Raw genomic sequence first — 13,681 nt, 5'->3', positions numbered from 1 at the left:
TAATGACCATCGTTATGTTTGGAGGAAATAGGGGGAGGCTTGCAAGCCGAAGAACACCATCCCAACCGTGAAGCACAGGGGTGGCAGCATCATGTTGTGGGGGAGATTTGCTGCAGCAGGGACTGTGCACTTCACAAAATAGATGGCATCATGAGGAAGGAATATTATGTGGCTTTATTAAAGCAACATCTCAAGACCTCAGTCAGGAAGTTAAAGCTTGGTTGAAATGGGGTCTTCCAAATTGACAATGACCCCAAGCATACTTCCAAAGTTGTGGTAAAATGGCTTAAGGACAACCGTCAAGGTATTGGAGTGGCCATCACAAAGCCCTGACCTCAATCCCATACACAATTTGTGGGCAGAACTGAAAAAGTGTGTGCGAGCAAGGAGGCCTACAAACCTGACACAGCTACACCAGCTCTGTCAGGAGGAATGGGCCAAAATTCACCCAACTTATTGTGGGAAGCTTGTGGAAGGCTACCCGACACGTTTAACCCAGGTTAAACAATTTAAAGGTAATGCTACCAAATAATAATTGGGTCTATGGTAACTTCTGACCCACTGGGAATATAATGAAGGAAATAAAAGCTGCAATAAATCATTCTCTACTATTATTCTGACTTTTCAGATTCATAAAATAAAGTGGTGAGCCTAACTGACCTAAGACAGGGAATTTGTGCTAGGATTAAATGTCAGGAATTGTGAAAAGCTGAGTTTAAATGTATTTGGCTAAGGTGTATGTAAACTTCCTACTTCAACTGTATATCAATGATGTCGCTCTTGCTGCTGGTCATTGTCTGATCCACCTCTACGCAGACAACACCATTCTGTATACATCTGGCCTTTCTTTGGACACTGTGCTAACAAACCTCAACGAGCTTTGACACCATACACTCCTTCCGTGGCCTCCAACTGCGTTTAAATGCTAGTAAACGCAGTTGTAATTATTCCACCTCTATTGCCTTACCTCCCTACTCTTCTACATTTGCACACACTGTACATAGATTTTTGATTGTTGTTGACTGTGCGTTTGTTTGTTACTCTGTTGTTTTTGTGGCACTGCTTTGCTTTATCTTGGCCAGGTCGCAGTTGTAAATGAGAACTTGTTCTCAACTGGCATATCTGGTTAAATAAAGGTGAAATTAAAAAAGTTGAGGAACAATGGGAAAAGTTATTTTCCTTTGACAGTTGATTAACTTGTATCCCCACTTTTGAGATTGTCTCTTGAATGTTTTGGTTCACCTAATGGAGAGCTTGTTCACACCCTCTTAAGCCCCACCCATATCTTTACATTAAGGATAAATTCCAGGTAAAAATACACTATCTAGTTCTTGGCATTACATTTTATTGGTCACATACAAGTGTTTAGCAGATGATATTGCTGGTGTAGCAAAATGCTTGTGTTTCTAGCTCCGACACGGCAATAATATCTAACAAGTAATATTTGACATCATATACACACGTCTTAGTAAAGGAATGGAATTAAGAATATATACATTTATGGACGAGCAATGTCAGAGCGGCATAGACTAAGATACAGTAGAATAGAATACAGTGTATACATACGAGATGATTAATGCAAAATATGTAAACATTATTAAAGTGGCCTGTGATTTCAAAGTCTATGTATTTAGGCAGCAGCCTCTAATGTGCTAGTGTTGGCTATTTTAACAGTCTGATGGCCCTGAGATTAAGCTTTTTCAGTCTCTCGGTCCCAGCTTTGGTGCACCTGTACGGATGATAGTGGGGTGCAACGGCTGTGGCTCGGGTGGTTGTTGTCCTTGATGATCTTTTTGGCCTTCCTGTGACATTGGGTGCTGTTGGTGTCCTGGAGGGCAGGTAGTTTGTCCCCGGTGATGTGTTGGGCAGACTGCACTACCCTCTGGAGAGCCCTGCGGTTGTGGGCGGTGCATTTTCCATAGCAGGCTGTGATACAGCCTAACAATGCTCCCAATTGTGCATCTGTAAAACTGAGGGTTTTAGGTGCCAAGCCAAATTTATTCAGCCTCTTGAGGTTGAAGAGATGCTGTTTCCCCTTCACCACGCTGTCTGTGTGGGTGGACTATTTCAGTTTGTCAGTAATGTGTACACCGAGGAACTTGAAGCTTTCGACCTTCTCAACTGCGGTCCCGTCTGTGGATAGGGAGCTGCTCCCTCTGTTTCCTGAAGTCCACAAACATCTTTTTTTGGTTTGTTGAGTGAGAGGTTATTTCCTGGCACCACACTCTGAGCCCTCACCACCTCCCTGTAGGCTGCCTCGTCATTGTTGGTTATCAAGCCTACTACTGTTGTCGTCTGTAAACTTGATTAGGTTGGAGGCGTGCTTGGCCACGCAGTCTTGGTGAACAGGGAGTACAGGAGTTGGCTGAGCACGCACCCTTGTGGGGCTCCGGAGTTGAGGATCAGTGGAGTGATTGTTTTCTAATTTCACCACCTGGGGGCGGCCCGTCAGGAAGTCCAGGACCCAGTTGCACAGGGCGGGGTTCAGACCCAGGTGAATGATGAGCTTGGAGGGTACTATGGTGTTGAATGCTGAGCTATAGTCAATGAACAGCATTCTTACATAGGTATTCCTCTTGTCCAAATGGGATAGGGGCAGTGTGTATTTGATTGTGAAGTGTTCTAGGTAGAGGTTGACCGATTTTATGATCTTTCAACGCCGATACAGATTATTGGAGAACCAAAAAAAGCCGATACCGGTTAATTGGCCGATTTTTTTTTTTTTTTTTTTTTTTTTTAATTTATTTTTTTAATTTTTTTATTTATTTTTTATTATTTTATTTATTTATTTGTAATAATGACAATTACAACAATACTGAATGAACACTTATTTTAACTTAATATAATACATCAATAAAAATAAATTTAGCTTCAAATAAATAATGAAACATGTTTGGTTTAAATAATGCAAAAACAAAGTGTTGGAGAAGTAAAAGTGCAATATGTGCCATGTATGCACTTTAGTATTGCCAGTGGAAGCGTATAGCTTCCATCCCTCCTCGCCCCTACCTGGGCTCGAACCAGGAACACATCGACAACAGCCACACTCGAAGCAGCGTTACCCATCGCTCCACAAAAGCCGCGGCCATTGCAGAGCAAGGGGAACAACTACTCCAAGTCTCAGAGCAAGTGATTTTTGAAACGCTATTAGCACGTACCCCGCTAACTAGCTAGCCATTTCATATCGGTTACACCAGCCATTAGGCTGATAGGCTTGAAGTCATAAACAGCTGTGCCTGCGAAGAGCTGAGGGCAAAACGCACGAAAGTGCTGTTTGAATGAATGCTTACGAGCATGCTGCTGCCTACCATCGCTCAGACTGCTCTATCAAATCATAGACTTAATTATGACATAACACACACATACGAGCCTTTGGTCATTAATAGTTTCCGGATTCGACCATATCATTTCGAAAACAACATTTATTTCAGTGAAATACGGAACTGTTCGGTATTTTATCTAATGGGTGGCATCCCTAAGTCTAAATATTCTTGTTACATTGTACAACCTTCAATGTTATGTCATAATTCCGTAAGATTCTGGCAAATTAGTTCGCAATGAGCCAGGCTGCCCAAACTGTTGCATATACCCTATCTCTGCGTGCAATGAACGCAAGAGAAGTGACACAATTTCACCTGGTTAATATTGCCTGCTAACCTGGATTTCTTTTAGCTAAATATGCAGGTTTAAAAATGTATACTTCTGTGTAATGATTTTAAGAAGGGCATTGGTGTTTATGGTTAGGTACAGTCGTGCAACGATTGTGCTTTTTTTTCGCAAATGCGCTTTTGTTAAATCACCCAGCGTTGCATCGATTATATGCAATGCAGGACACGCTAGATAAACTAGTAATATCATCAACCATGTGTAGTTATAACTAGTGATTATGATTGATTTTGTTTTTATAAGATAAGTTTAATGCTAGCTAGCAACTTACCTTGGCTTCTACTGCATTCGCGTAACAGGCAGGCTCCTTGTGGAGTGCAGTGAGAGGCAGGTGGTTAGAGCGTTGGACTAGTTAACCGTAAGGTTGCAAGATTGAATCCCTGAGCTGACAAGGTAAAAATCTGTCGTTCTGCCCCTGAACAAGGCAGTTAACCCACCGTTCCTAGGCCATCATTGAAAATAACGACTGACTTGCCTAGTTAAATAAAGGTGTAAAAAAAAAAAAAAATAATAATCTGAGTCCAAAAATATCAATTTCCGATTTTTATGAAAACTTGAAATCGGCCCTAATTAATCGGCCATTCTGATTTAATCGGTCGACCTCTAATTCTCGGTTGGGTGAACAAAAGGACTTGAGTTCCTGTATGTTATCACAATTGCACCATGAGTCGTTACTAATGAAACATACACCCCCGCCCTTCTTCTTCCCGGAGAGATATTTATTCCTATTTGCGTGATGAACTGAGAACCCAACTGGCTGGACCCACTAAGACAGTATATCCCTAGAGAGCCATGTTTCCGTGAAACAGATTGTTACAATCCCCGATTTCTCTCTGGAAAGGAACCCTCGTCCTGAGCTCGTCAACTTTATTATCTATAGACTGAACATTAGCGAGTAATATACTCGGAAGCGGTGGGTGGTGTGCGCGCCTCAGTAGGACTATAAGACCACTCTGAATACCTCTCCTCTGCCGGCGGTGTTTTGGGTCGCCCTCTGGAATAATTGGATTTGCCTTAGGGGGTGTGAACAAAGGATTTGTTTCAGGGAAGTCATATTCCTGGTCGTAGTGCTGGTGAGATACCGCCGCTCTGATATCCAATAGTTCTTCCAGGCTGTATGTAATAACCCCAAAAATGTTCTGGGCTAATAATGTGCCAGAAATTATACATAAACTAAATGCTGCCAAGTTTCCTAAGAGCTAGAAGCACGGCAGCCCTCTCTGTCGGCACCATTTTTACATAACAATATCCTAATCTGATTTTGAAAGTGTTCAGGTAAAATGATATAATTATTAGATACAGTGGGGCAAAAAAGTATTTACTCAGCCACCAATTGTGCAAGTCCTCCCACTTAAAAAGATGAGGCCTGTAATTTTCATCATAGGTATACTTCAACTATGACAGACAAAATAAGGAAAAGACCTCCAGAAAATCACATTGTAGGATTTTTAATGAATTTATTTGCAAATTATGGTGGCTTCTTCCTTTCTGAGCGTCCTTTCACGTTATGTCGATATAGAACTCGTTTTACTGTGGATAAACACTTCTGTACCTGTTTCCTCCAGCATCTTCACAAGGTCATTTGCTGTTCTGGGATTGATTTGCACTTTTCAACCAAGTACGTTCATCTCTAGGAGACGGAACGCGTCTCCTTCCTGAGCTGTATGACTGCTGTGTGGTCTCATGGGGTGGTCTATTGTTTGTACAGATGAACGTTGTACCTTCTGGCGTTTGGAAATTGCTCCCATGGATGAACCAGACTTGTGGAGGTCTACTTTTTTCCCCTTCTGATTTTGGTGATATATGTAATGGGAAATTAGTAGACACTAACAAACAACTCACACACTTAATTTATGAAACAATGAATGTGCACATATTGGGGTGAGAGTGTATTCTGGAGAGAGACTGGCATTGTGCATCTTAGCCACACTCTCCTTCTTGGACTGTGCCATCCCCGCGGCCTCCACATTGGCTTAGTCTCTGCCTCCGCAATGGATTAGTTCGATGAGATGGCGCAAATACAACGGGCGTCTCTGCTTGACTAAAACAATATCTTGGTCGACAAACAGCCTATCGACCATACAATCTACCAGTTCACTAATTGGGGGTAGCCCTTGTGGCCATACAAGTTATGACGTGACTTGTTAAGCACATTTTTACTCCTGAATTTATTTAGGCTTGAGATAACAAAGGGGTTGAATACTAATTGACTCGAGACATTGCATCTTTTCATTTTTAATTAAAAAATTTTTAATTTTTAAATGACAATAATTCCACCTTGACATTATGCGGTGTTGTGTGTAGGCCATTGACAACTCTCAATTAAATCCATTTTAAAATTCAGGCTGTAACATAACCACGTGGAAAAAAATCAAACGGTGTGAATACTTTCTGAAGGCATTGTGTGTCCATGTTACACCGCTCGTTTCCCGGGATAGCATTCCATGAGAGAAACAATTGTTTTTAATTTGAAGCTAGACCTATACATTGTTGGTTTACAAAGTCTCCTTTGACAACAGACACAGGCTACACAACGAAGTAATGGGTCTGGGATAATGATAAAACAGTAATCTTATCGGTTCATATACCTAAGTGGGATTTCATATGTCATTAGTTGAAATGACCAAACACGCAGTAGGAAATCTTAAAAATGGCACTTGCATACAATATGTATGCATTTTCTTATTGTCACCGCACTCTTGACAGAAACCATGGGGGATGGAAATAAAATGTTGGACTTGGGACAAAAAACATACATTGACCTTGTTTGTGTCCACATGATTAAGATGCACATCCTTTTTTTCCTTTCCCAGGGGGAATTTTTGACTAACAATAACTACTTTGATATATTTGTGCCTTACAGGTCGAGACGATAGAGAAGCGTTGTTTGGAACTCTTCGGCCGAGACTACAAGTACAGTGTCATCCACAACACCAACGGCGAGGTGTGTGGCCACTACCCACAGCAGATAGTCTTCCTGGAGTATGAAAGCACCGAGCTCCATAAAGACAGGTATTTAGCCTACTACCTACGTTACCTTAGCCTCGGTGATGACCTTGTGTCAGAAAATATTAGGCCTGCTAGATGTCCTGCTACTTGTTTCCTCAACTCCTCTCAAAGGTCATTGGAGGAGGTGGTCCAAGGGAGGGACCATGATCCTCTTTTCCAATGCGCTTTCAAAGCAATGGAGGAAACAAGCAAGGATTTGACAGTTAATCAAGGACACTTAGTAACTAATTACACTGTTGTTTATTTGTGCCTTCTATAGTCCACTGTACATATTCACACAGAGTCTGAGTAAGAGTGTTGATCTAAGCCCCTAGGATCAGGTCCCCCTATCCATATAGCCCAATCAATTCATGATCTTAAAAGCAAAGTCCTTCTACTCTGAGATGCTTTATGAATATGGGCTCTGAGCTGTTTTTGGACAGAGAAACTAAACAGATTTAATATAGTTCAGTCCACATCGTCACGAGTCATGATTCATGACACGGGGTTTAAAATGATATGCCCATTTTCATGTCCGAGGTCATATGTATTGTGTGAATCAACAGGAAACATTACGGGAATGTTCTATTTTGGTACGTGTTTGGGAAATGGAATATGTGCTTTTGACCTATGAGCAGAGCAGCGCAACACTAATAAGATCCACACAGTGAAGATGTCTCGACGTTCCAAAATGTGCTTGTCAGGCAAGATGACGATGTTTATGGGGAGAATGCCCTCCCTTCAGGCATTATGATTCTGGATGCGTGTCTGTGCCCTGCTCTGTAGTTTCCCTCTACGCAAATTCACAATTTAGGGAAATCAGCCACTCAATAATTCATAAAAACACCCCATAACGTTTTCACCCAACCGTAATATCTAGAGCAAACGCGTTACTTTTAGTTGAGCGGCTTCACTGCAAGTGGATTGTGTTTTTAAAAATGTGAAGAAATAATAGGGAATAAGATGCCACTTAAGATTCTACATCTTGAGTTGAAACGTCTTCCTCCATTCACCCACCCCTGCACTTCCTGCACTGTTTACTTTTCTAATTATGATGGTAACAAGTTCATAGTAACAATAAGGCACCCCTGGCGTTTGTGGTATATGGTCAATATACCACAGCTAAGGACTGTATCCATTGCTATATTGAGGATTATGATCCATATATTGCTTTGTTATAATAGAGCCACGAAGATGATGTATTGCTGATCTATTTATGATTATCCATATATTGCTGGGTGTGTCCCCAGGTTTGAGAGCACGGTCCAGATCACCAAGCTGCAGGACCTGGTGAACCGCAGTAAGATGGCCCGCTGCCGAGGGAGGTTCGTCTGCCCAGTCATCCTCTACAATGGCAAAGTACAACTTTGAGATATATTTATTTTTATCTTTATGTACTTTTTTTCCTATGTCTCGCCTTCATTTCACCAGGAAGTTAGTCCCTTTGCGGTCCGGAGACCTCAGCCCTGTTTGAATACTTTTTCAAATGCACCCTTCTTTCCTCCATTCCTTGGGGTAATCACTGATCTGGTCAGACATAATTAGTGAAGTCAATGCAGTGGAATGCTTGCCAACACTAGCCTAATCCTTTCATGTCAGATCATGGATTGCTTCGAGGAAGGATGTATTTTTAAGAGCATTTGAACAGGGCCCTCAAGTCACCGCTAGCCGGCTGGGCACATTCCTTTCTGAGATCTTTCATTTATAGAAGTGTAATTTTGTAGTTAATAGCTTTTTAATGTCATACTTTCAGGCAGTAATTTAGATTGAGTTCAAATGCTGTCTTTTACTTCACTTATTTTAACAGCTAGGCTTGTTACTGCTTTGCTATTAGCCTACTATGGTTATTATGACCACTTTGTCATTTGTAATTGAGGGGGGTGAAAGCTTTGCCTTTCTAGCCTTTCTAGTTTGGAACTGTTTTAGCCTGGGCTGCTGTATGTTCCCTTTTCTGTTTGTGATCTGTCACAACGTTTAAATATGGCCTCTTCCTTTTGATTTTCTGCAAATCTTTGAAAACCTGTTGAGCATTGTTTTTAACCTCTTGATGCTACCCATCCCGGATCCGGGATCGTGACTACGGCTCAAGCTCATTAGCATAACGCAAAATGCGAAAAAATATTCTTAGAAATATTTAACCTCCACACCTACACAAGTCCAATAGCTCAAATGAAAGATAAACACCTTGTTCATCTACCCAGCAAGTCAGATTTCTAAAATGTTTTACGGCGAAAACATAGCACACATTTATATTAGACCACCACCGAAACAAAAGGCAAGCGGCGGCCATTTTGTCCCAGAAAATATAAAATTTAAAAGTAGGATTAAAAAATAAATAATTCACTAACCTTTTGAAAATCTTCATCAGATGACAGTAATATTACATGTTACACAGTACATTTTTTTTTTCAATAATATGCCATTAATATCCATAAATCTCTGTTTACAATGACGACATTTCAAAAATGCTACTCAAAATGTCCGGAGAAATTATGATAGCTCCGACAGATAACATCAGATAACAAGCAATAAACATGACTAAATATACATGTTCTACATATAGTTACAAAGATACACTTCTTCTTAATACAACCGCTGTGTTACATTTATTTTTAACGTTACAGAATTCGTTCACTAGTCTATGCTATGAGTCGGCGCTCAGATATTAGCAGTGTCTCCTCTACGTTTGGAGTCCACAGAAACCCAAAATAACCACATAAATATTCCCTTACCTTTGATGTTCTTCGATCAAGACGTAGAAGGAGTCATACTTACCCAATACATCGTTTGGTTTCAAGTTGTGCGTCTTTGTATTAGCATATGCTAACAGCTTCAGCTGAAATGCACCCAAAATAACTTCTGCTCCTTCTGGTCCCGCACTCTTGCGTATCAAATCTTCAAAATTACATATTATATGTCGACTAAACTGGTCAAACTAAGTGCAGAATCGAGCAAAATGATGTTTTTATCATGTAAAACAATGATCATCGCGAACAAACGAACCGGCTTCAACTGGTGTCTATTGGAAAAGAACGTTCCCCAAATCGGCCGCGCGCAATAGAGTGCATGTATGTGAGAGTGAACCGGGCATTTTCACCCGCCAAAGGATGAGGGAGCGCGAAATTCAAACAATGAACGTGCCAATTGAAAGCAGACATCGCGCTGAACAAATACATACTGTTCCCAGATCGGTAGCTGCCTGGGAAGGGTGGGGGCGATGACGTCAAAGTTGACCCAACTTTTCTCTTGACAAGAGAGAGTTTGGGAGAAAGGCTGCCCTGAGAGTTCTGCTTTACATACAGACATAACTCTAAAGTTTCTAAAACCGTTTAAATTTTCTATTCAATAATTATTATTATATGCATATATTAGCAATTTTGGAAAAAAATATTTTCAGTTTACTATGGGCACGCACTTCCTCCAACGGGGGCAGTATTGAGCCATAAGCTCAAGAGGTTAAATACTTCTTGCCTTTTGAGCAAAGAAGTGAACGTGTCAAAAACAACAAGAAGGACTTGATTGACTCGTTTATAGACTATTGAGACGAGGAGTATGCTAACGTGTGTGTCTAATACTTATCCTGTGTTGTCTTCCATTGCAGCATATTTGTCGGTCGTCCACTTTGGCAGGCTGGGGGGAGCTATACGGACGCACCGGCTACAACTACATCTTCTCCGGTGAGACTGACAAAAAGTCAATCTTGTTAGCAAGGGAATCTAGTTCAGGGCTGTATTCACAAAGCGTCTCAGTATTTATTTATTTTATTTCACCTTTATTTAACCAGGTAGGCAAGTTGAGAACAAGTTCTCATTTACAATTGCGACCTGGCCAAGATAAAGCAAAGCAGTTCGACACAGAGTTGCACATGGAGTAAAACAAACATACAGTCAATAATACAGTATAAACAAGTCTATATATGATGTGAGCAAATTAGGTGAGATAAGGGAGGTAAAGGCAAAAAAAAAGGCCATGGTGGCAAAGTAAATACAATATAGCAAGTAAAACACTGGAATGGCAGATTTGCAGTGGAAGAATGTGCAAAGTAGAAATAAAAATAATGGGGTGCAAAGGAGCAAAAATAAATAAATAAATAAAATAAACAGTAGGGAAAGAGGTAGTTCTATGGGCTAAATTATAGGTGGGCTATGTACAGGTGCAGTAATCTGTGAGCTGCTCTGACAGTTGGTGCTTAAAGCTAGTGAGGGAGAAGTGTTTCCAGTTTCAGAGATTTTTGTAGTTCGTTCCAGTCATTGGCAGCAGAGAACTGGAAGGAGAGGCGGCCGAAGAATTGAGGGTGACTAGAGAGATATACCTGCTGGAGCGTGTGCTACAGGTGGGAGAAGCTATGGTGACCAGCGAGCTGAGATAAGTGGGGACTTTACCTAGCAGGGTCTTGTAGATGACATGGAGCCAGTGGGTTTGGCGACAAGTATGAAGCGAGGGCCAGCCAACGAGAGCGTACAGGTCGCAATGGTGGGTAGTATATGGGGCTTTGGTGACAAAACGGATTGCACTGTGATAGGCTGCATCCAATTTGTTGAGTAGGGTATTGTAGGCTATTTTGTAAATGGTATCGCCAAAGTCGAGGATTGGTAGGATGGTCAGTTTTACAAGGGTATGTTTGGCAGCATGAGTGAAGGATGCTTTGTTGCGAAATAGGAAGCCAATTCTAGATTTAACTTTGGATTGGAGATGTTTGATGTGGGTCTGGAAGGAGAGTGTACAGTCTAACCAGACACCTAGGTAGTTGTCCAAGTATTCTAAGCCAGAGCCGTCCAGAGTAGTGATGTTGGACAGGCGGGCAGGTGCAGGCAGCGATCGGTTGAAGAGCATGCATTTAGTTTTACTTGCATTTAAAAGCAATTGGAGGCCACGGAAGGAAAGTTGTATGGCATTGAAGCTTGCCTGGAGGGTTGTTAACAGTGTCCAAAGAAGGGCCAGAAGTATACAGAATGGTGTCATCTGCGTAGAATTGAACCCCATAGAGAATGCCAGAGGTCCGGACAGCAGACCCTCTGATTTGACACACTGAACTCTATCAGAGAAGTAGTTGGTGAACCAGGCGAGGCAACCATTTGAGAAACCAAGGCTGTCGAGTCTGCCGATGAGGATGTGGTGATTGACAGTGTCGAAAGCCTTGGCCAGATCAATGAATACGGCTGCACAGTAATGTTTATCGATGGCAGTTAAGATATCGTTTAGGACCTTGAGCGTGGCTGAGGTGCACCCATGACCAGCTCTGAAACCAGATTGCATAGCAGAGAAGGTATGGTGAGATTCGAAATGGTCGGTAATCTGTTTGCTGACTTTGCTTTCGAAGACCTTAGAAATGCAGGATAGATATAGGTCTGTAGCAGTTTGGGTCGAGAGTGTCCCCCCCTTTGAAGAGGGGGATGACCGCAGCTGCTTTCAAATCTTTGGGAATCTCAGATGATACGAAAGAGAGGTTGAACAGGCTAGTAATAGGGGTGGCAACAATTTCGGCAGATCATTTTAGAAAGAAAGGGTCCAGATTGTCTAGCCCGGTTGATTTGTAGTGGTCCAGATTTTGCAGCTCTTTCAGAACATCAGCTGAATGGATTTGGGAGAAGGAGAAATGGGGAATGCTTGGGCGAGTTGCTGTGGGGGGTGCAGTGCTGTTGACCGGGGTAGGAGTAGCCAGGTGGAAAGCATGGCCAGCCGTAGAAAAATGCTTATTGAAATTCTCAATTATGGTGGATTTATCAGTGGTGACAGTGTTTCCTATCTTCAGTGCAGTGGGCAGCTGTTCTTATTCTCCATGGACTTTACAGTGTCTCAGAACTTTTTTGAGTTAGTGTTGCAGGAAGCAAATTTCTGCTTGAAAAAGCTAGCCTTGGCTTTTCTAACTACCTGTGTATAATGGTTTCTAGCTTCCCTGAACAGCTGCATATCACGGGGGCTGTTCGATGCTAATGCAGAACGCCATAGGATGTTTTTGTGTTGGTTAAGGGCAGTCAGGCCTGGGAGAACCAAGGGCTATATCTGTTCCTGGTTCTAAATTTCTTGAATGGGGCATGCTTATTTAACCTCTAGCGTCGAGCAATCCCGTATCCGGGAGCGTAATTATAGCCTCAAGCTCATTACCATAACGCAACGTTAACTATTCATGAAAATCGCAAATGAAATGAATTAAATATATTGGCTCACAAGCTTAGCCTTTTGTTAACAACACTGTCATCTCAGATTTTCAAAAAATGCTTTTCAACCATAGCTACGCAAGCATTTGTGTGAGTATTGATAGCTAGCATAGCATTAAGCCTAGCATTCAGCAGGCAACATTTTCACAAAAACAAGAAAAGCATTCAAATAAAATCATTTACCTTTGAAGAACTTTGGATGTTTTCAATGAGGAGACTCTCAGATAGCAAATGTTCAGTTTTTCCAAAAATATTATTTGTGTAGGAGAAATCGCTCCGTTTTGTTCATCACGTTTGGCTAAGAAAAAAATCTGAAAATTCAGTTATTACAACGCCAAACTTTTACCAAATTAACCTCATAATATCGACAGAAACATGGCAAATGTTGTTTAGAATCAATCCTCAAGGTGTTTTTCACATATCTATTTGATGATAAATCATTCGTGGCAGCTGTGTTTCTCCTGGAAGCAAACGAAAAATACCAGCAGCTGGAGATTACGCAATAATTGCAACAGAGGACACCAAGTGGCCATCTGGTAGATGTAGTCTCTTAAGGTCAATCTTCCAATGATTTGCCTACAAATGCGTCACAATGCTGTCGACACCTTGGGGAAACGACAAAGTCAAAGCTCATTCGTGACCCATACACAGCCATATAAGGAGACATTGGAACACAGCGCATTCAAAATCTGGGACACTTCCTGTATGAAATTTCATCTTGGTTTCGCCTGTAGCATTAGTTCTGTGGCACTCACAGACAATATCTTTGCAGTTTTGTAAACGTCAGTGTTTTCTTTCCAAAGCTGTCAATTATATGCATAGTCGAGCATCTTTTCGTGACAAAATATCTTGTTTAAAACGGGAACGTT

The 13,681-nt window shown here is 41.5% G+C and overlaps 1 protein-coding gene across 3 annotated transcripts in view; it reads left to right on the top strand.

Annotated features, from left to right (window-relative positions):
- mtmr14 (myotubularin related protein 14) overlaps window positions 1-13,681 on the top strand; it is a 50,244-nt gene that overhangs the window by 4,735 nt on the left and 31,828 nt on the right. For all 3 annotated transcript variants that reach the window (XM_024445769.2, XM_024445765.2, XM_024445772.2), the window contains exons 2-4: window positions 6,530-6,678; window positions 7,905-8,013; window positions 10,256-10,331. In XM_024445769.2, coding sequence (XP_024301537.1) covers window positions 6,530-6,678; window positions 7,905-8,013; window positions 10,256-10,331 — 334 coding nt within the window. The remainder of the gene's footprint in view (window positions 1-6,529; window positions 6,679-7,904; window positions 8,014-10,255; window positions 10,332-13,681) is intronic.

Source organism: Oncorhynchus tshawytscha, linkage group LG02 (assembly GCF_018296145.1).
Source record: "Oncorhynchus tshawytscha isolate Ot180627B linkage group LG02, Otsh_v2.0, whole genome shotgun sequence".
In the NCBI taxonomy this organism is placed as follows: domain Eukaryota; kingdom Metazoa; phylum Chordata; class Actinopteri; order Salmoniformes; family Salmonidae; genus Oncorhynchus; species Oncorhynchus tshawytscha.
This window is presented reverse-complemented; position numbering and strand designations above follow the sequence as displayed.